Below are 22,493 nucleotides of genomic sequence, written 5' to 3'. Positions count from 1 at the left end.
GATGAACTATATCTCCTCACCATACTGTAGCTTTTTTCATTTCAAAGCATTACGATAGGAGATATTATATTCTTCCCATCTGTGCTACAGCAGTTACTGTCTGGAAAGTTTTTTTTTTTTTTCTTTTTTAAATAAAACTTAGACTTTAAGAATTGCCAAGAGCTCTGCTGCTTTACAATTGCTCTGCAGCTGTACCCAGAATAGTATTTGTGTAGGTACTTCAGTGGCAGCCGCAGTATGTTATTTCAGACCATCTTCTACTGGGAGGAACACTGGCCCTCTGTGGAATAACCTCTCCTTTTCATACTGTCAACACAGTATTTGTCCTTATGCGCCATCTAGTGAAGCAGCAGCTAATTTGACCCCACAAAACAGTCCCTGACTGTCAGATGGAAGCTGTCAATGCTGTATTTCATTGTTAGAAAAAAAAAAACACACCTCTCTTGTATTCATTTTACTTATCCAATGTTCACCAATATCCAAATTCACCTGCTAATACTATCAAAAACAATTTTCAACTAACAATACTAACAAATTATGTTTTTAAATTAAGATTTACTGTATGAGTTTACAGTTAGCATTTTCTTTCATTTCTTCAGGTGGTCATACACAGCATTATAAATGAAAAACACTGCACGAGGCAGATGTTCTATCCCCTGAAGATACAAAAGAAATGCATTTGTAAAAGTAGCAGACAACTATAATGACCTATAAAGAACATACATTTGTATGAAGATTTTTTAAATTAAATTCTAAGATGCATGAATGTGAAATCAACCATGAAAAATCTTCTGTTGCAACTACTGAGGAATATTGCTTGAATGGATGAAGTGAATATTACTGAACATAAACTCCTTATGAGCACTTCAACCCAGAAGTATCCTTTATGGTAGAAAAAAAGATTCAAGGTGTAATAAAAGTATTAAGGACAGTGCATTCCTCCAGATTGCCTCATGTGCACATTTGGATTCAAATGAAAATGTATTCATTGTTCCCTTTTTCTTCTTTTCACTGGAGGCTTCTTGGGAATACATTTTCTCTGTAAATAAAAACCATGCATCATATTATAGCATTTATTTAAGTACACAACAAAAGTTAACCAAAAAAATTCACACAAATTTGCAGTACAGCAGTCATCTTGTTATGTACACACTGTTTTTATCCTTAAAAAAAACAAATCCAGTGTGAATTTCAATAGGATACAGTGAAATTTTTCATTTGAAAAATACCATAGTTAATAATCAGTACAATAACCAGTTACTTCCACCACCTGCTGAGCAAAAAGTATAATATAAGGCAAAGTCTCCAGCCTGAATAGACAGATGTGAAAAAGGAATTATGCTATGATTATTATAGCCAACTTTCCCAGTGTTGTTAGTTGTTTTTGCTGATTTTTTAAAAGGGACAAATAACTCATTATTTTAGAGTTTAAAAACCCTAAATAAATTGCCATTGTCTGAAAAGGGTACTTATTATAGGGGGGCGCGGGGGGTTGGACCGGGTCCTGCTGTCCCGTGGGTCTGGGGTTTGAGTCTCGCTTGGGGTGCCTTGCAGCAGACTGGCGTCCCATCCTGGGTGCGTCCCCTCCCCCTCCGGCCTTACGCCCTGTGTTGCCGGGTAGGCTCTGGTTCCCCGCGACCCCGTATGGGACAAGCGGTTCAGAAAATGTGTGTGGGGGTGGGTATTTATCATGTAATGACTGATATTTCTCTGCTGCTGCTGCTTTTTAACTTAAATGCCAACGGAAAAAAATGTTAATTTGTTACTGCACAATTGTTTATATGCATGACACTTAGCCCTTTTATATAGATTTATATTTATAATTATATTTATATATTATATTTATCACCTAGGATGTTCAAGCTTAGCTGTCCTGTTTTTCGATAAATTACCCAATGATGTGAATTATGAAGGCTGAAATCAACAGATTTCACTTACTATGTCTGTTTTTCTATTACCTTTTGGTAAGGAGCCTACTGTAACAAATTGTTCTTAAACATTTCTTACTCTTGTGTTTGCCTTTCTGGGTGTCTTGAACTCTGCAGACACTAAAAATACAAAGCAGATAAAGGAGTGATGAAACATTCCTGCTATAACACAGGATTTTCTGTAATGGAAGCATGATACAAGTTATTCTCAAAGTAATTTGCCAGTGTCATCATTCCAAAACATACTCATTGTAACATTACAAGGGCAACTTGTAATCTAACAACGGAAAAGAATGCCATTATCATTTAATGTTGATATTATACAAAAATGTGCAGCAAATTCAGCAACATAAAAAAAAAAAAATTTTCAAAATTTTTGGTAAATTATTAAATCTAATTAAATCAACAATTACCAGTTTGAGATGGTAGATCCTCCTCCTTACATGTGTCAGGGCCCTAATAAAGTACAAGTAAACTATTCAGTGAAACATTACTTAGATATATAAATATAGCAAGGGATGACTTGTCTAAGGTTCATATTATGTTCAATCATTTCATCTTGCAGAATAAGGTTTGTGGACATCTATCTTCGCATATTTTATGCTAACTCATTTTAATTATAACATGATGTAGGAACCCACTCGCTCTCTCTCTCTCTCTCACACACACACACACACACACACACACACACACAATTACATTTATTAAGAATGACTACTGCATACTGTTCTTCTATGTTTCAGCTCTTCCAGGTTTGTGAGGTGTTTTTGTGAGGTCTCATTGGTCTCTTCCAGATCGTTCCCTTTCTGCAGCTTATTAACTCGGCTACTCTGTACTGCAACCTGAACCTTCAAGCTGTGAAATGGAGTATGAAGATCCCCCACTTTGAAGTGCACCGCTGTCCCCTCGAACCACAGAGTGTCACACACACCCTCCTTGAATCCAGGTGGTTCGTATTTGGGGGGTGTCACTGCAAAGAAAGCAAAATTAAAGTAATATCACTTTTGCTCATTTTTCTTTTAGTCAAACAAATCTCTTCCACTTTCATTGTAAGTCTTTCTTATCCTTGTGTGCCAATGTATAAAAAGATTAATATGGATTGTGCTCAAATGAAAGGCTCTAACTACAAATTATACTTTAGCTAATTAAACTGCATCATAGTAGCTACTAGAAGTACCTTGAAACTGAGTAAAAAGATTCTCATTTAAATATAAAACTGCAATTTAAACAAAATACAGATATTATAATGAAAAATAGCAGACTATCTTCTGTAAATCTACCTTGACACAATGAGGTTATACTATCTACAATTTACCGATTCTGTACGTGTGTCTTTGCAATCTTTTATCTAGTCCATTATACATATATTACAGTTGTTTTTACCGTCATCATAGTAATATAGTTTCATTGAAAGAAAGACATCGTCAGGAAGGACATTCAGGTTCTGCATGAGAAGAAACAGCTTCCGGACCAGGAGCATTGAGGCCTGCTTAATGTCCTCTATTGTTATCTGCATTTCAACATTCTTGTTTCTTAAAATACAAAACAAAGCAAACCTTAAAAAAAGCAGGATTTTTTTCTACATAAAGTGCTGATAATGGACCTATAAAATAGGCTTACCTCAGAATATCCATCTGCGGTCCTTTAGCTGTGTATTTGAACCTAAACTGGTAAGATTCAGTGATATACTGCAGGTAGAAGAATGTCAGTGGTGCATTACTCCACCTTAAAAATGTGTTTGTATGGTTTGAAAAATGTAATTTTTACATAATTTATGAAACTGAAAAACTGTATAACAAAAAAACAGAAAAATGCACCACCTCTCATCACTTCTAATATGGGAAAATTTTAACTTGAAAACTTACATTTGGGTCATCTGGATTGGTGTGTACCTATGGTTTGAAAGAGGATTTGGAATCATCAATGTAAATAATAGAAATCTACTAAGCAATGATGGTTGAAATGAAAGGATGTTGTACATGAATAGAATATTTACACTTTGCAATATAAAACATGATATCATGAACAAAAATCCTGCAATACATACCCCAATGAAGAGGATATGGAGCTGTTGAAATATTATATATCAAGGTTAAAAGTTAGTCATTTATAAATTCCTGTTCAAGATTTTATAAAACATCACTTACATATCCTTTCTCCAATGCATCAAAACACCCCATCATCCTTAAAACAGAAATTGAATACATTATTTTTTATTCACTACCTATTATATAACCACAAGGGAAATACAATTAACACATAAAACCTACCATTTCACAATTTTGGAAGCTCCACGTGAGGTGCTATCTTCTCTTATGAGTTTAACACATAAATCTGCATGATAGAAACGTGTACAAGATTGAAGCAAGTGAGTCTGTGCATAACTCTGCAGTGTGTTATATTACTAACACCTAACAGTTACAACACCGATAACACGTGTAATAGTGGACATGTCCTCATCATGTCCACAGTACCCTGATGTCCCTTCCTCCTTGTCTAACGTGTAAATCTGTAAGACACGATTGAAAGAAGCCAATATTTTAACTCCAGAGTGCTACTGCGACTCTTTCTGCTCTTCCCGAAGACGTGACAAGTCGTTGCGTCCCTGACTGAAAAAAATACAGAAACGTACACTTATAAGTAACAGGTTTCAATGGATTGATTGGCGACTCCAGGAAAACGTGACTCAACTTAAGTTAAGGAACCGGACGTGTTTGCACTCCAGCCCACCTTCGAGATACCGGGACCTGTAGGCCTCCTCCGGAAAGATCCCGCGCAGGTACGTGATGGAGGACACGGCGAGCGCTACCATTTGCTTCACAAACACCTCGGACTGCTCCCGTGTCCTCAGCTCGTTTTCAAACAGACTTTTCCACTGAGCGTGTAACAAAACACACATTAAACAAACAAACTTACACAACTCAAGTCACAACCACAACCACCATTATGATCATACATTCAGTCATACAATGATAGATGGTGATCTTCAAATGAAATTTCCCCCAGAGAAGTGTACGAGGCGACCACAATGTCCTATCTTTCCTTGTGAAAAAACAATATTAAGATGAACTATGCCATGGTGTGCATTTACAAACAATACTGTACAAACTAAACTTACTACCGTGGCATCCCGCTTCGTCGACTTCAAGTTCAGCTGTTTACCGGCCGTCGTCATTTCGGTCACGGAAACGGGAAAAAAGTGTTAAGTTTATATTTGGACAGAAAAAAAATTTTGTATTTCACTTAAGAAAATTACACTTTAAATAATATATTATCACTGAAGATGTTCTACTTGACGCGATAGAACGAGGAGGACATTCCTGAGGTAATTATCTCGCCCACATTTCAGCCGCGAGACGCCACCTCGCGCAGAGCAACTCGCGCGCCCGTTCATTGAAACTTCTGCATCTGGTGTACGACAGCAAACACTGCGCGCGGGCATCCGCTCCACAAACCCGGACAATACTTAAGTCTAAAGCAGCTCACTCGCGTTCACTTCAAGTTTATTCAAAACAGCTGTGGAAATGCAGTCTCCGCTCTATTGTACAATACAGAAATTCCAATTTAGCACAGATACTCGTCAATGAGCTTAAATGTACTGCGATTTAGTAGTTTATATTGCGTTTAAATACAGATCTAGAGGAAAGTTGGCATTTACTACAACTTCAGAACTGTTTATTTACCAAACAACACTGCAAACAAATAGCGGTAACAGCAAAATACCATAACTACTTCACAAAAGTAATGCTTCACATTTACTTTATGAAAGCTGGTTATACAAGTGTAGAACTGAACCTTTTCTAATACACAAGTCATCTGAGAAATATATCAAGTAGCCACAATTTTCACCTTTACAAAGATCTTCCACCTCACTTACACATTAATTGGGATGGCACAAAATTTAACCCCACACTGACATTTTTGGCATGGATTTTATCTTGAAGCAGTTGATTTATACTTGACATACATGCTCTCACTGTTGCCAGTTTTTTTTAAGACCTAATAAGCACCCTAAGAATAAATCCTAAAGTACAGTGCAGGTTTGAGTATTGAGCCATTACTGCTTGGCAAAGAAGTCTTTGCTCTTCTGGACATCAGGCTTGATGGTGTCACTTCCAGGCTTCCAGCCAGCAGGGCACACTGTAATTCATATGTTATAGTAAGAATAAAAACTATGAATTACATTAATACCAAAACTCTTGAGAATTATGGCTTGCAATAATTGGCTTCTGTTTTGAAAGAAATTTTAGGACCAAGTTAACAGTAACATTTCAAAAATCCTTCAGAGAATCACTTTCCCCAAACTAAATTTAATTGATATTGAACACCAAAATTAAATAAATAGTTGGGCTGTCAGGTTTCAAATGCAATACCTTCTCCATACTGGTCGGTGAACTGAAAAGCCTGCACCAGGCGCAGTGTCTCCTCAACAGAGCGCCCAACAGGAAGGTCGTTGATAGTTATTTGCCTCAGAATCCCTTTGTCATCAATAATGAAGAGACCCCTGAAAAATTTTTGAACAGTGGTTCATAAAAACAGAAATGCGGTACTTGAAAATGAGCAACAACTGACATGTTCAAACTGAACATTTGAAATCTGTTTTATTGAATTACCTGCCACAAACTCATGTAGGAGTATTTCAAGTAGACTGTCCATTGTAATTATTTACCTGAAGCTACTCTAATATTTAAAAACTTTAAAACTTGCTCAGAATTTAGACAACAGAAGCAACATCATAATGTTTCAGGTACAGAACTGCAATGCCAACTGCCTTTACCTGTAAGCAATGCCTTCGTCCTCCTTCAGCACCCCATAGTCCTGGGAAATGGTCTGGAGTTTGTCAGCCACCAGTGGGATGTTCATATGACCCAAACCACCCTGTTTGCGTGGTGTTTTAATCCTGTTAAGTGACACGGTAATTTATCAACAAGGATGCTGTAAACTTAAATGTTTGGACAAATCAAGAATAGTGCAGTTAAACCTTAACCATAAATCTAGAACTTTCAAGCGGTGTCACTTCAGGCCATGTGCAGGTGTGATCAGTTATGATCTATGACAGACATGGAGTTTGCTTTCGTTGCATCAGTCATTGTCATCATCATCTGAACAGAAAATATCACTTGACTCGTATGACTCATTTAGTTACTAGGTCATGCTTTACTCAGCAGATAAAATTAATTTAAAATCCAATGAAATATTTGGAATTGTTTGGACTGAAAATCCTACAGCCATAGTAGGACATGACTGTCTGCCCCCTTGTCTATTGATTTAAGCCATTATGTTCTGCATGGACATTTGTTTGCAATGGTAACCTTAGTCCTCTGTGTAACGTATAGACAATGACAGTGCATAAAGTACCAGGCATGGTGGCAGAAGTGGGAATCCACAGAGGCACCGATGATCTCACAGTCGATCTTCTTGAACTCTTCTACAGCGTCACTAAAGGCAATGATCTCGGTTGGGCATACAAAAGTAAAATCCATTGGATAGAAGAAGAAGACTACATACTTTCCTATTGAGCCAAAAAAAAAAAAGTCAATTTACATTCCGCACTGATGTATGTACGGCTTTATCATTAAAAGTATAAACTGAAAGATTCAAAAGTCACAAAACACTTAAAGAATAGCATTCTGATTTCTCCATTTCACATTTATCAGCAATTTACCCTGTACTTAAAAAAAAAAAAAAAAAAAAAAACGACTTGTTTCTCAGAAAATCCTTCAACTGATGTATTGGAGACATGCACTGGACTACAGCATCAGCTTTACTATGAACTCAGGTTTGAATATCTGCTATGGCTGCAATTATAGCAAACCTGAATTGTTCCACTATATACACATTACTATTACTGACAACAATAAAAAAAATACAATCAGCTGCTTAAGTCAGTCACTTTGAAGAAGCGAAGCTGCTAAATTAACTGTAATAACATGTCCAAATTTGGTGATACCTCTATAGTCGGAAAGTTTGATATCTTTGAACTGGCCATCAGGCATTACAGCTTTTGCCTTGAAGTCCGGAGCCAGTTTCCCAATATGAGCTTTTCCAGCAGCCATCTTTACCTTGACTGAAGAAATGACAAAATTAGTACACACAAACAGATTTTTGAGTAATCACCACTGCTGAAAACAGTTAAAATGGTTAGTGATTGGTTAATGTATGATGGATTGAAACCAAATAGTAAAGAGACCGTAGGTTCTGTCACGGGTTTCCCCCGGCGCGTGTGCGTCGGACCCAAGTGCGGAGCACAGGAGGAGTGGTCGGGGGCGATCCAGAGGACATGGTCAGAAAAACAGGCAAAAAGTCACCGAGGTTCGAACGGAATCCAAGGGGGCAAATCCAAGAATCGTGAACCAGGAGACAGGCAAGAGTTCGAGGTAAACCAGAAAGCCGGCAACGATGAGTAGGGCGAAGGGTGCGGAGCAGGATGAGGAGCGAGGATCAGGAGTGCAAGTAAGTCAGGAGGCTGAACAAGGTTCCGCACTTCCTTCTTATCCCTGTGCTTCACGATCCGTGGCAGGTGTTCCCTGTTGCGCCGCCAGGGAGGGTGCGAGTTTCCATTAGAACGTGGAAGAGTATATGATGAACTTAGGTGCAGCAAGTGGTAGGCAACAAACTAGGTTTACTTGAGACTTACATGTCTGCAGCCATGTCTCTTTCTCCTAATGTAATGCATAAATTGTACTTTTGCTGAGATGTACGTCGCTTTTGACAAAAGCATCTGCTAAATGAATAAATGTAAATGTATAAACAAATGCAAGTGATGTAGCAGTTGTGTGTAACACTCACTATGGTTACCAACTTAAAAGCAATCACATGAGGGTCTGGGACCCCAGCAGGGGGCAGACTAGCTAAGAAATCACTGACAGTTATTGTAAGGATACCCTACTGACGTCACATGCCTAAATTAGTATTTAAAAAAAACATACTAAATTCTTCATATAATATATATTACACGTCGACATCAGCCGTTTTCTCACCATTGTCATTTTTTGTTGACTAAAATGGACTTAGAAAAAAAGTCGTGTTTCTAAGTTTATATTTGGACAGAAAAAATTTTGTAAATTAAGGGGGAAAAAAGAAAAGAAAATTACACTTTAAATATATCACTGAAAATGTTCTAGCACATCAAGTAGGACGAGTAGGATGATTCCTGAGGAGGGTACCCGGTACTATTTCACTAGCCCACACATATCACACCACGCAACTACGTTTAAATATAACGTTGCCAACTTGTCAGTAACAATCAAAATGCCGATAGTTAAGCCGGAAGACGATGATAGATTGTTTTGTAAAGGTAAGAGGAAGCATAAAACTATGAGCGTCCTGAAAATAACAGAAAAGAAGCACGCAATCACCAGCAAATGTAGGAAATCGTATTTTTCTCCGAGATGTAGGTCGCTTGAAAAAAAAGCGTCTACAAATGAATAAAAAAGTTTAATTATATAAATCATGCCTTCAACATGAGCGCGGAGAACCTGCTGCAGGAAGAAAAGTATCAGTAACTGAAATTTTAGAGGATGACCCCCCCAAAAAAAACAAGCTTGAAGTTACAATACAAGTATTCAAGGGGGTTCATCATGTTTTCACTCGACTCGGACAATCAATTTCTAATTAAACTAGATATTGATGATTCCCCGCCAGTAGCCCGAGCACTTGACAAGGAGGACGCGAATTTTCAGGAAATAGAGCAGAGTACCGTTTCGGACGAGTTCCCACCCCCATGCCGCTTTCTTTCCACTGCATCAACTAAGCAACAAATCTAAAACTGAATATGAGAAGAGCAGCAAAAACAAATTCTAGAAAGAACTTTTGGAATTAGTATCTGAATTTCTTAATTTTACCTTTATGTAAATATATTCGCAATAGTTCAACAAAATGTAACATTCGTACGCCAACGTAAGACAGTTTAAGGAGAGAAACACCTAATTCGTGTTCCAGCCAACTTACGCGTTACAATCACTGCTTCACCTCACACGCCCGACAAATGCAGCGGAGTTACTAACTGGCGTCTGTTCACGTTCATTTATAGGCGTGAGCTATCGCGATATTACAGTCGGGAGGCTTCGTTCCTTTTCCCTCTGGCGTACAGTACAAATTTGACAGTTCAATTGTGGCTCCCTTTGCTGTCTGACTTAGGATGACTTTGCATTTTTTAGTACCCGCTTTTCCTTGTTGAAACAAGGAATGGTAAAATTTGGATAATCCATTCCACTGTGAAATGAAAATGGTAGACGTTAGACATGGCACGCAGAGTTTAAATAAGCAGCATTAATAAACAACCACTACAGAATCTGGATTTGTGGTTACACATAAGTCTCAGCAGACTGTATGAGTACGTTTTCGACTCATTTGAATAATGTCCTGTGTAAAAAGTAATAGTTTGGGATCGTTTGTACTGTAAATAATGAAAGTTCCTTATATATATGAACACTTGTGCAATGCTCATGCTTACACTGCACTCCTCAGTGGTGATATGAGACCCACCTTATCAGCAAATAAAGGTTTTTCAGTAATATCCTGGTGTTAAGACAATGCACTATAAGTTTCATGCAGGTAATTCATTGCGACACTGTTCCCTTAACCCTACCAGGAATTATCTAAGTGTAACTATTTCCTTCTCACCCCACAACCGCATGGTGGTTGAGAAAAGTAATTGTGAAATGCCAAACGTAACATTGTTTATAACACAGAAAGACATCTCTTATGTGGTGTGTTACGCTGGAGTGTATTGCACCTTGGCCTTCCACAAAAACATAATTATGCCCGATCAGATCCTACCTCTATTGTAGTGCAAGCATTTGGTTTCATCGTCATGGAGACCAGATGAAGGGGTCAGATAAGTGGAGGTGCAGACAATGCAGTTATTAAATACACAGATGTAGACTACAGATCAAAGAAGCCCTGGCTTCGAATTCTGCTTTATTCATTTAAAAAACACAGGTTTCTAAACGTTGGATGCAGCCATCTGTTTTTGAACTCATTGGCCACTGGTATAAGAATTGTAAATGCACTGGTTAAAACAATGTTTTCTGCTTCTCCCTTATTGAGTTTTAATTTTATTCACACAGTATTCCAAGCAGTGATGAGCAAGACAGCCATAGTTTCTACTCTTACCAGAAAGAGAAAAGAAGCCTCTACATTCTATTACGAAATAAAAATCCACTGCACAGAACTGTGTTTGTAAGTAATTTATACATTTCCAGTTTGTATTTAAGTCCCTCAAGCTCACAATTATTATAATTACAGTGTCTGAGTTTAAATAAATGCAATACAATCCATATCATTAACCAACCAGGGAAAAGGGAAAACATAACAAAAGTAACAGAAAAACCCTGACTAGACAAATGTAGTATCTGGTGTGATGTATTGTCTGTGAAGTAGGCAGAAAACAAATGTATTACCTTAAAATATGGGCTTGGCTGTCAGCAGAACATGTTTTTGCAAGGCACACGAGGTAGAAATATTTTATGCTTCACTTCTGACCTTGTGGAACAGATACATACAGTAAGGCCAACATGCAGTATATAAGTAACATTACTTTTTTCTATATCCTTAGCAACATTAATTTTTCTCATCGTCGCACAGCATCAAAATAAAAAGAGACCATACTCAGTGATTCTTATAATCAAACACACCTTATTAGCCATGAACATATTTATAACAAGGTTTATTGAGTACAAAGTATCATTTGCTTCCACCTCCGTATCTGTTTTCTATACCTTTCCACCAGCCCAAGTCCCAGTGAGGAGGAAATGACCAAAGGAGAGAACCACTCCTGGCCTCCAATGGCCTCTCGTACATTGATTTGTTTAAAAATCTAGTCATTTTTATTTTAATTACACACATCTTGTGATGCACCTGGACACATAACACAATATAACAGAAATTTTGTTGTCGATTTTTTGCATTTTCCATTCAGTTTTTCTTAGATTAAGCATACTTGTGGTGTTAGTTTGTACTATATGTCAGTTTTTAGAAAAATACTCCACATTCTTGAAACTAGCAAATTTTGGTGAATTTTGGTACCGGCTTCCAAGCACCAAATATTCCATTCCCTTTTAGGATCTGATGCTTTCTATAATGTGTAGTACTTCTAGATTCTAGAATGTTCTGGAGCTCTCCAGAATCTTCCAATGGGTGTAAAGTACCAAACTAAAACTGACACTCCAGAAGAATTAGTGGTATCTTTGTAATCAGTAAACTTTAACTAATCATAATCAATGCAAAAATCAAAATAACTAAGAACATCCTTCAGGTTTTCCAACATTATACACTCTCACCCAGACAACCTAATCAGGGTTGATCAGATCCCAGCTTGTGTCCAGGTAGGGCTACCTCAAACCCAAGGCTCACCTCCTTGATCCATAGCCATCTAAATAGCATTTGTGCAACCTTAGTAACACCTTTACTAACTTTGAACCTCAGACTCCCAGCAAAATCCAACATACTGTAAGATCTATTATAGCGACCTTATTGCAAAGTCTCTACAACATACCTGAATGGGCAAACACTTTGCCCTCCAAGCTGCTTTTACTTCATCATCTTCTGCAATTAGCCTCCTCTATGCATTCCTCCCATGGAACAGGAACCTCCAACAAGAAAACCTCTCTAGAAGCTCCAGACAACAGCACAAGGTCAGATCATAGTGATGCTAATAGGATGATTGCTGGAAATCTCAGTTGCCTTCCTAAATCAATCATCAACTGCCAGTCTTGTGCATCGTCAGAAGCCAGTAACGGATTCTTGGTAGTGGTTCTACTCTTTCACCCTCCCTGACAAATGCTATCGCTTGCCTTGCTGGCCAAAAGGTCCTATTGTGTGTTATCCCCACATGACACCAATGCTAGCAGATCTCTCTCAGCACTATTTTGTACCTGTCAGGATGGACTCCAATGTCCCTCTATTTGGACAAAACAGGCATGATGGAGAATCAACTTTTCCACAGCTGAACAGGTTAGATGGACTTGGAAGCACATGATAGACTGCCTAGATCAAGAACTTGATACACTGAGGCTCTGTTCTCCTAAGCTTTTCCTGAGACTTTGCATTCCAGAACTGATAGTTAAAGAGAAGGCATTAGTAAGAACGGAATAATTTCAAAATGTATTATTCAGTAACTCATTATAAACATGTAGTATGCATATTGAAAATTTAAATGTAATGTAAATGCCATTAACTTTCAAATCTAAGGTTAGGCATATAATTTAAGTAAATGACTGCAGAGTCTTGTGCTCAGTGATTTCGGGATGGGCTCTGGACCTCTGCAACAAGCAGCTAGTGAAAATGAAGAAGTGAAAAAAGGATACTGGATGCAGAAATACAGATCACTGTCCCTCTGCAACAGACAAATTTCACAAGATGGGTAAGTTAAATGCTTTTACAGATAAATAAAGAACCTGAAAAATGATCTGTATCTTCAAACATTTGTAACTCAAAGTTCATAACACAAGGAGCTAAGTATATCACTTAAGTAGCTGGTTTTAGCCTTGGAGTACTGGATGCTTGAGTCTATACGATATTTTATTTCTGTGAATGTGGTTTTGTCTAATGGAGAGCTTTGACCTTTATCTCATTATTTAAGGAGTCTGCTAATTAAAAAGAAACTACTACTGGTGAACTCTACAGCAAAAGTTTCTCAAGGTTAAAAGATACCCATCTCAGCTTACAAAATAACTGAAAAAAAGAATGAAAAGAAATTAACCACTTAATGTTAATCACACTTATATACAGTAAGGTTTGTGCATTTAACTTGAAAAACCCCTCTTAGCATGAATATGTGAGCAATATCCTCACAAAGACGATACCACTGGCATGGTGCGAGAACGTGTCAAGTCCAGACCTGCCTGTAAGATGTTCTGTTTGACAGTCAACAGTGGACAGAGTATCCACCCACAGCAGGTTGTGACAGCCTGTTCACAGGATCTCAATCACAGCTCTCTGGGCCACACACTAACCAAGATCTCAGTGTACATTCATTGCTAAGCAAGAAAACCTACTGCTAGGGTGAGCACTTTCAGGATAGCCAATGATCTGCTGTTTGCATATCAATTTATATTGATGCCACTGTGCCACAGTGAAAGAAGGAGAATGGCTTTATGTTATATAACACCACATTCTATGCAGTAAAAAAGTAGTTGCACCCTGGGGAATATTTCCTGCCCATTTTTTAGTGCTTCACTCAGGTGTATCATCATAATGACTTGATATCTATGAAACCACATTACAATACCAAAAGTCATTCTCCTCTAACATAGACTACTTTCATTTTCATTTCATTCTTGACACTAGCTCCCCAGATGCCATTAGTACACCATCCTCTGAAATTTACATACCACATATACAATATATATCCTCTCATTATCTAATCAATACAGAAAAAGACAGCCACATGCTGCACTCCTCCAGTGTCACAGTTCTAAAAACATTGGACAGAACCATAACAGACATTTTTCATAAAACTAACATATGTTGCAAGATGGTAGGTCCCATGACTGATGGTGACAATTTCAGAAAGAATGACACACTATTTCACATTAAGTGGAAAACCCAAAAAAGACTTCTGCTTTCACTCATTAGTCTGAATACTCAAGTCATATAGTTATTGTTTATTGATATATTGTGTAATATACATCTTTTAGTAAGGGTGATATCAAATATATTTTAAGTTTAGGATATTAAAAAATTGATTTAAAAGAGTTTAAGATGAGGGGGGTGTGGTGGTACAACAGATTTGGCCTGTGCCTGCTCTCTGGTGGGTCTGGGGTTCAAGTCTTGCTTGGGGTGCCTTATGACAGACTGGCGTCCCGTCCTGGGTGTGTCCCCTTCAGCCCAACACCCCGTGTTGTCAGGTTAGGCTCTGGCTCGCTGCAACAAACTTCAGCCAGTGTGTGTGTGTGTTTGAGTTTAAGATGAACAAAAAGCATCCAGCGGTTATTTCTTGTATGTCTGTCTTTGTCTTTATTTCTTTCAGAAATTTCACCTTGCATCTACTCTCATAAGTATGTCTAGTTTTCCACCCAACAATCCACTTATTTTCCGAAACCATTTACCCAGTGCAAGATCACAGGGGTCTAGGGCCTATCCTGGAAAGTACACGACAGAATACGGACAACATTCTGGATGGGACGTTGGAGTATCACAGAGCACTCAGGTAGACAAAGACAATATAGATTCACCAACTCACCCGAAAGACACGTCCACATGACTGGTGTGGGGGGAAACACCATACACACTCTACAAACACAGCACGATCTGAGGCCTGAAGCCTGAGCTCTTGAGCTGTGAGGCACCACCGCTACCTGCTGTGCCAACATACCAAGCACGTCTAGTTTCAAGCTAGCTCCAAACCCACCCTTATCTTCAGTCAGTTGAGCAAGAAAAATCCTTTTTAAAGATGTTCAGCTAAATTTTTGCTTCCAATAGGCAGCTAAAATGCAAGTGCACGCATGCACGCACACAAGCTGGATCTGCTTGTCCCCAGGGGGGGTCGTGGCAAGCTGGAGCCTAACCCAACAACACAGGGTGCAAGGCTGGAGAGGAAGGGGGACACCAGTTGGGCACCCCAAGTAAGACTTGAACCCCAGACCCACCAGAGAGTGGGTCTCAGCCAAGCCCACAGTGTCACCGCGCCCCCGGCAGCTAAAAATATTGAATTCAAAATGTACTGTCTAGTAATTTTTTCCTTTCAATGGGTTTATGGATATTTATTAACAAAGGATGACACGTTACTAACATCTCCTGGTCTAGTAATGCGTTATTAAAGACACAAGCACCGCTTCTCAAAGTGAGAGGCGCACGCACGCACGAGGGAGAAGAAACGCTTCAACACAGCGCCAGCTAAGCTTCCCATACCCTTTAGTAAAATTAGTGATTATCGGAGAAATATGAGTAGCATCCTAGTGGATTTAAAAAAGATCAAACGAAGAAACTGAAAATATATTCATAGACGGCATGTTGTATTCGGTAGAAGAAGAAGAAGTCCATCAGTTGCATGTATTTTGCCGGCTTGCGGCCTCTTTAATGTTCACTCCCGCCTTTTTGGTTCGATTGTAAGGTCAGAGTTAACCGGAAGTGAGTGCACGGTCTATATTTAAAGGCGCCAACTGAAAGCGTGAGAGGATAGGGAAACAACCCTGCTATGTTTTCTTCCTGTGTTAGGAATAAGCACGAAACAGCCTTTTTTTTATATTTTAAAATAAAGCTTTTAAGGAGAAAGTTGAGATTATTAAGTGTTTTGTTTAGCTAGTATGTCAGAGGGATCGGTGCCCCCCTTAAGCAAAGACAGGTGAGGAGGAGAGTGAGCAGCACAGTTGGTCGAAGTTGGCCAGAAGTGGCGCGCACATGATTTAGTTGTTCTCTTAAAAGTGGTTTACTGTTCAGCAGCGACTATCCGCAGCTATCGCCGGGATACACACAGTCATTCACATGGCGTGGAGGAGTGGGTTCTCCTAATATCAATGAATTTCTGCGCTTTGATACAGACAGTTTCCCTGCGTGCTAAGCGATCGGATATTTCTGGCAATACTGCGTTTCCGTTGTTCCAAAGGGTGCTGATCCGGAGGTGGTCCACCAACTTTGCTCTCGGATAGGATGATCCTGTGCTTCACCGCTCGGCAGCTGGCATAGCAAAGCTAAACTTCTGTTGGCCAAGGAACTAAAAGCTTAAGTTACAAAATTCTGCAGTTGCTTCCAGCAATCACAGGCTAGCCTTTCCTTGGTTTTTATATATGTGAGGAAAATGTCTTCTTACGAACGCATGTTAGTTTGTTACAAATCTTTTTTTTTTTTTTTTTTTCCCGTTGCTGCACCCATCATGATTGTGTGAATGAGTTATTTTCGTAAAAGCGACCAGTCGGTTTAACTCTACTTCGCTTCGTACACACATACTGTTTAGTGACTGTTTGTAAAGCAAATGACTTGTACTGCGCTAAACCCGCGTCACTCAACACCCTGCCTTTGCAGCATGGATGAAGAGAAGCCGTGTTGCTCCACGAGCGCCTCACACAGGTGAGTTCGTCTCGCGCCGCTCCCGCCGCCGCGCACGAGCGCCGGTTTAAAGCGGCTTTTCCGCTTGACGCGATTTGAGAAGTAATGACTCTTCTTTAGTCCGAGTAAATGTAAGCATGGAAATAGTCTTCAGTTGGCTCGCGAACAGGAGTCATGCTGTTTTTAACGGAAATAGTGTATTTTGTTTCCCTCTGTAACGCACTTTTTTTTTTTTTTTTTTTTTTTTTTTTTTTTTTTTTTTTGGAGAAACTTCTTGTTTGCTAAATGATGAGTTTGTCAATGTAAGTTGTGTGCAGCGTGTGATGAGTAATGCGGACCAATCCATCCTATACTACTAGTGCTGCTGGAATCATGGAGGAGGCCAAGAAGCTGATGGGCACTGGGAAGAGGCACTTGGTGATGGGCGACGCGGTGTCCGCGGTGGCTGTTCTGCAGGAGGCCTGTGCCATGCTGTGAGTACACTGACCCCAGGGTCCCCTGCAGCACAGCCACCTCAAGTATCTTCATAAACCTTAGGTGCCTCTAAGGGGGCTGTGCTGCTGTGCGGCTTCGTCGTTTGTACGTCTTCATCCAGGAATACCGGATGAAGCCACGTATTCAACTGAGAAACGGGCACCTTCGAAATTGTGGCACAGATGGGAATGTAAGCTCGTTTCTTGTGACTTAGAGCCAAGAGATACGGAGACACCGCTGACGAGTGTGGGGAGGCCTTCTTTCTCTACGGGAAGGCTCTGCTTGAACTGGCCAGGTAGGTACTTATTTTCTATATGTTTGGTGACAAATCTTAAAACTAATATTCAGTGAATTGCTTTTAGATTCTCCACATATAAACCATATGGCTAACTTTTATGATGTATAATATATAAATAATTCTTCGTTTTTAGAAGAACTTGTGCTCGGGACTCGTAGTACAAAAAAAAAAAATGTGTGTGTGTGTGGTATAACTGTATTTTGAAAGTGAGGGCTCAGTATTCTTAAAATGGTACTTGTTGTGCCACTAAGGAGTGATGTAAAATATTTTCTTGGGACTGGAAGGATGGAACCTGTACCTGGGGGTTTAAATTTTATGGCTTTCACTCCTGGAAAGGATTAAAGGGTTGACAGGTCCATTAGTGATAAATACAAGCAAGAGGAGTGAACCATAAACACTGGCTGCTAGAACACTATTGAAGGCTTTAATATTAATTCTTCTGAATTTGATAGAATAAATCTTATTCCATTAAAATTACTGGGATCTTTCAGGTTGGAGAACACTGTCCTGGGGAATGCTCTGGATGGTGTCCCTGAGGAAGAGTCTGAAGCAGGGGAAAAGCTAGATGACTCCAAAATTGAAAGTGCAGACAATGTAGATGGTTAGTGTATAAATACTGGTCTTGTGTCTTAATTTTTCTGCCCCTCTCTGAATATACTGCCTTCTCAACTGTGCAGGATTGGGATAATCAGGACAGGTGATGGACCGTTTATTTTCGGTGGAGAGGTTGACTTTTTTTTTTTTTTTTTTTTTTTTTTTTTTTTCTGGGTGGACAATCGGGCATTACAAGAACAAAATCAGTTTCTTGTTTTTGCAGTGTTCATTGCATCACTGGGATGTTTTTGAGGCTTTCCTGGTGCATCTTTAGGAGGCCTCATTTGCCCTGTGTCACAAATTGATGGCACGAAAGACTATTAGTGCAATGATCACTAACTATAATTCTTTAATTTTGTGCCCCTTTTCATGGGTGTTTAGAAGAAACCAAGGCTGAATTGCGGGAGCAAGTCTATGATGCCATGTCAGAGAGGGAAGCAGAGAAGTCCAAGATGGAGGATGGTGAAAAGGAAAGAGAGACCAGTTTGGAAAAAGAGAGTGTGAAGTCCCCTTTGAAAGATTGTGCTCCCTCCCAAAAGGATGAAATGATGGCAGATGGTAGTGAGAAGAGTTCAGAAGGGAAGGACAGTGAAGAGGAAGGTCCAGAAGTAAAAGGGGAAAAGGCTCCATCAAAAGAACTCCAAAAAGATGGGGGGGCTGAGAAAATGGAGGAAGATGGAGGTAAACACAAATGATCACCTGTGAAACGAAGAACAAGTTCACTTGGAGAACCTGGGGTTTGGTATGGCAGTAGACATGTACAAAAGACTACTACTTTAATCTCCAGTTTCTATAAAATATTGCATGTCTTAATTGTTGGAAGAAATGCTGCTGTAGTAGCACTTTCTTGGGCTTTTCCTTAACTGGAGCCCAAAGAACCACCCATTAACAGCTGACATGTAGTAGTCTGTTTGCATCCTAGCCAAAGACTTGACAGGCTTCCTTTTTTTTTTTTTTTTTTTTTTTTTTTTCTCCCCCCCCCCCCCCCCCCAGAAGAGGATGGTGGTGGTGATGATGAAGATGATGAAAGTGAGGCTGAAGAAGACAAGGTAAAGTTCCCTCCCTTTGGGAATCCTCACTCTAGTGTAGCTAAATGTTTTTAAATTTTTTGTAAATGTCCATCTTCCTAGGGGGTGTGGTGGCGCAGTGGGTTGGCCCGCAGTCCTGCTCTCCAGTGGGTCTGGGGTTCGAGTCCCGCTTGGGGTGCCTTGTGACGGACTGGCGTCCCGTCCTGGGTGTGTCCCCTTCCCCCTCCAGCCTTACGCCCTGTGTTGCCGGGTAGGCTCCGGTTCCCCGTGACCCCGTACAGGACAAGCGGTTCTGATAGTGTGTGTGTGTGTGTGTGTGTGTGTGTGTGTGTGTGTGTGTGTGTGTGTGTGTGTGTGTGTGTCCGTCCATCTTCCTGCTTTCAGGAGAATGAAGAAGAGGTGGGGAACCTGCAGTTGGCCTGGGAGATGTTAGAAGTTGCAAAAGTAATCTATAAAAGGTACATAACAGTGATTACCACATATAGCTTTAATATCACTGTCATAGTGAAGAGTAATCACATATTGTTACCATTTCTTTGAAGGAAAGAAAACAAAGATGACCAGTTGCTGGCTGCACAGGCCCACCTCAAACTAGGGGAAATAAGTGTTGAATCTGGTATGGTGTTTTTTTTTTTTTTTATAAAAAAAAAAAAAATTACACAATGAATAGCATCCTTCTCAGATTCATAGTTTATGTAATTTAACTCCACTTACAAATACCCCAATGTTTCTTGATCCAGTTTTTTTGTTGGATCTTTCTAGCAATAAAATGTATGCCTGTTTTCTTACAGGAAACTCCTTCGACCAGTAATCCTGTTATGTATTTATTTTTTTTAAATAAAGGTAATTACAGCCAGGCTCTGGAGGACTTCCAAGAATGCCTTGCCATCCAGCTGAAACACCTTCCATCGCATAGTCGAATGTTGGCTGAAACGCAGTACCAGCTTGGGCTGACTTTTGGTTATACCAGTCAGTACAATAAAGCCATCCAGCACTTCAATAACTCTATCCAGGTTATTGAGAGTTGCCTTGGTAAGGGGGAAAATGCCATTTAACTTTGTTCAACTATTTCAAATACTAATTGCTTCTGGTGACTGGTCTGCAAGCAGCTAGTTGGGTTTTGCTCAATTTTTAACTGCTTGTGCTAGTCAGTCATGGCAGCTTGGAGCCTATCCCAGAATCACTTGGTGCAAAATGGGGCAGATGTAACGCATGCATGGGATGCCAGTTCATTGCAGGGTAGTCACTCTGATATGCATTACAGGCAATTTAGAGCATCCACTTTAGGTTAACTGTATGCCTTTGGAGAATAGGAGGAAACCAAAGCACTGACAGGAAATCCATGCAAACATGGGGAGAATACCTATGCCTGAGCAGCCCAGGTGCTGTGAGGAAGCAGCATTACCTGCTTCACCACTGTGCTGCCCTAGCTGGTTTCTTAGTTTGACTATCTTTGAAAACTTTCATTACTACTTTGGACAACCAGATATTTGTGAGGTGATGCTTAAGTTCAGATTTCAGTCTTTGTTTTTTGTAACTTGAGTTGTACTGTTAAACCCCTTCCTACTTGCTAATGGTAAAAGGCAGTCTTCATTCCAGAAGAAGAATTTTCTTATTGTATTCTACAGCAGCACTTCAGGAGGCCATTGACAAGGCAGAAGGGTCAGAGAGTGTTGTTGAGGAGCAAAAGGAGATGGAAGAACTTAAGCAGCTGTTGCCTGACATCAGAGAGAAGGTGGAGGATGCCCAAGAGAGTCAAAAGACTGCAGTCATTGCCTCAGAAGCCATCCAGCAAACTTTGGTGTGTTGATACCCAGTAAGGAATGGGTTGCATAAAGTCTTTTATATTTTGTAAAGATTTGGGAATTTCTCCAAGAACTCTTAACTAGCATGAGTTTGAATGTTCTACTCAGACAGGACATTCATCAGGATTCCCCACTGAAAATGGAGCTACTTCATCTTCCATGGTAAGACAGCTTTTTGGTGCAGGTCCTCTTGTAAAGATGTTATGCTGATGCGCTTCTCCAAAGCAACTTGCAATGTTAGGGGAAGTAGATGGCATAGTGGCTAGGGGTGCCATGCTTGGACTTGGACACAGGTTTCAGTTCCATATCCTGCTATAGTATCCTTAAGCAAGGTACTTGCCCTGAAGTGCACCAATAGAATAGCTTTTTATAAATGGGTAAAGTGGCTTAACCTGGCAAGCTCCTTTGGAGAGGTCTCAAATTAATAAATCTATCCTAAACTACATGAAACTGTCTATACTTGGGTGGGAGCATGAATTCAAACCTGGATCTATTGATCACAAGGCAACAGCTTTAATAGGTGCACTTCCTGATGTCTTAATGTCCCAAGTCATCTATTACAGTAATAGAACTTGATTTCCATAAGCAGGTGTAGTTTAAATATTTATGGTCATATATACTTTTCTTTGTGCAGGGAGATTTTTGCAGTAGACTAAATTGGTGTGTTTCAGGCCACCACATCAACTGTTGGAGCCTCCTCTTCAAAGTCTGCATCTGACATTTCCCATCTGGTCAGGAAAAAGGTTAGTCCAGTTTTTGAGTAAGTGCTGCCCTGTGCATGATCAACACCACTTGACCTGCTTCTACATAGTGGGTTAAAATGACATGAGTGGTAAATTCGTTCCCCTTCTGTGCTGTATAGAGGAAACCAGAGGAGAGTCCTGTGAAGAACGTTGATTCCAAGAAGGCCAAACAGGAGGCAGCACTCAATGGTGGAGAGAACTGTTAGCAATGGCCAGGGAGATCAGGAGAAATTGGAGAAAGAGGCAAGTCCTCAACATAGGAGGGGCAGAATGCTGCAGAAATAATTGTTTTAATGCTGAAATATTCCTTACCCCCCTAGCCTGTGAAGCCAGGTACCCATGTGGAAACCTCTGCATAAAATCACATCATGGCAGCAGATCTTTCCACCAGCATAGCCCTCTTCATCCTCTGTCTTGTAAATAAAGCATTTTCATTTTTTTTTGTAAAACTGCATTTCATTAAAGATTATTTGCAAAATATACTGACTTCAAGCATATTCACTTAATGTTAGATCTGAATATACTGTCATCTAGTTAGAATTTAGCTTAAGCAGGGGTCTACTCAAGACTGCTGCTGAAATCTGTAAGCCTTTGTAGGGGGTCTGTCCTGTTCCCCCTCAATGTACTGGATCCTT

General features: G+C 39.7%; 3 protein-coding genes across 10 annotated transcripts; 1 reads left to right on the top strand and 2 right to left on the bottom strand.

Moving 5' to 3' along the window:
* Nucleotides 1-79: 79 nt before the first annotated feature.
* On the bottom strand, nucleotides 80-5,036 carry LOC108935249 (HORMA domain-containing protein 1). The gene is given in 11 exon segments (XM_074559690.1): nucleotides 80-1,039; nucleotides 2,008-2,048; nucleotides 2,342-2,384; nucleotides 2,654-2,898; nucleotides 3,312-3,492; nucleotides 3,494-3,616; nucleotides 3,794-3,820; nucleotides 3,976-3,996; nucleotides 4,076-4,112; nucleotides 4,199-4,262; nucleotides 4,659-5,036. Coding segments are annotated over 11 exon segments (1,005 nt in total). The 5' UTR covers nucleotides 4,828-5,036; the 3' UTR covers nucleotides 80-985.
* Nucleotides 4,725-9,949, bottom strand: prdx1 (peroxiredoxin 1). Of its 2 annotated transcripts, none has more exons than XM_029250500.1 (7): nucleotides 9,879-9,949; nucleotides 7,879-7,995; nucleotides 7,287-7,440; nucleotides 6,706-6,828; nucleotides 6,302-6,432; nucleotides 5,050-6,068; nucleotides 4,725-4,803 (listed from the first exon to the last, which is right to left on the bottom strand). In XM_029250500.1, exons 2-6 carry the CDS (start codon nucleotides 7,982-7,984, stop codon nucleotides 5,986-5,988), a joined length of 597 nt encoding a protein of 198 aa, XP_029106333.1. In that variant the 5' UTR covers nucleotides 7,985-7,995; nucleotides 9,879-9,949; the 3' UTR covers nucleotides 4,725-4,803; nucleotides 5,050-5,985. The 2 variants fall into 2 exon arrangements, with proteins under 2 accessions (XP_029106333.1, XP_018609228.1); XM_018753712.2 differs by lacking the exon at nucleotides 9,879-9,949 and adding an exon at nucleotides 8,119-8,582.
* A 6,075-nt stretch (nucleotides 9,950-16,024) lies between these two features.
* On the top strand, nucleotides 16,025-22,335 carry nasp (nuclear autoantigenic sperm protein (histone-binding)). Of its 7 annotated transcripts, none has more exons than XM_018753303.2 (14): nucleotides 16,025-16,215; nucleotides 16,893-16,937; nucleotides 17,276-17,389; nucleotides 17,605-17,685; nucleotides 18,180-18,289; nucleotides 18,664-18,963; nucleotides 19,276-19,331; nucleotides 19,695-19,768; nucleotides 19,853-19,926; nucleotides 20,154-20,342; nucleotides 20,939-21,111; nucleotides 21,224-21,277; nucleotides 21,787-21,858; nucleotides 21,978-22,333. In XM_018753303.2, the coding sequence occupies exons 1-14, from the start codon at nucleotides 16,178-16,180 to the stop codon at nucleotides 22,062-22,064; spliced, it is 1,467 nt and encodes a 488-aa protein (XP_018608819.1). In that variant the 5' UTR covers nucleotides 16,025-16,177; the 3' UTR covers nucleotides 22,065-22,333. The 7 variants fall into 7 exon arrangements, 6 of the variants coding, with proteins under 6 accessions (XP_018608819.1, XP_018608821.1, XP_018608820.1 ...); XM_018753304.2 differs by lacking the exon at nucleotides 16,025-16,215 and adding an exon at nucleotides 16,455-16,659; XR_001966176.2 differs by lacking the exon at nucleotides 16,025-16,215 and having other exon boundaries at nucleotides 16,713-16,937; nucleotides 21,750-21,858; nucleotides 21,978-22,101; nucleotides 22,179-22,335.
* Nucleotides 22,336-22,493: the final 158 nt, after the last annotated feature.

The sequence above is a fragment of the Scleropages formosus genome, chromosome 3 (assembly GCF_900964775.1).
Source record: "Scleropages formosus chromosome 3, fSclFor1.1, whole genome shotgun sequence".
Taxonomy (NCBI): Eukaryota; Metazoa; Chordata; class Actinopteri; order Osteoglossiformes; family Osteoglossidae; genus Scleropages; species Scleropages formosus.
Note: the sequence above shows the minus strand (reverse complement) of the source record. Positions and strands in the feature narration are given on the sequence as shown.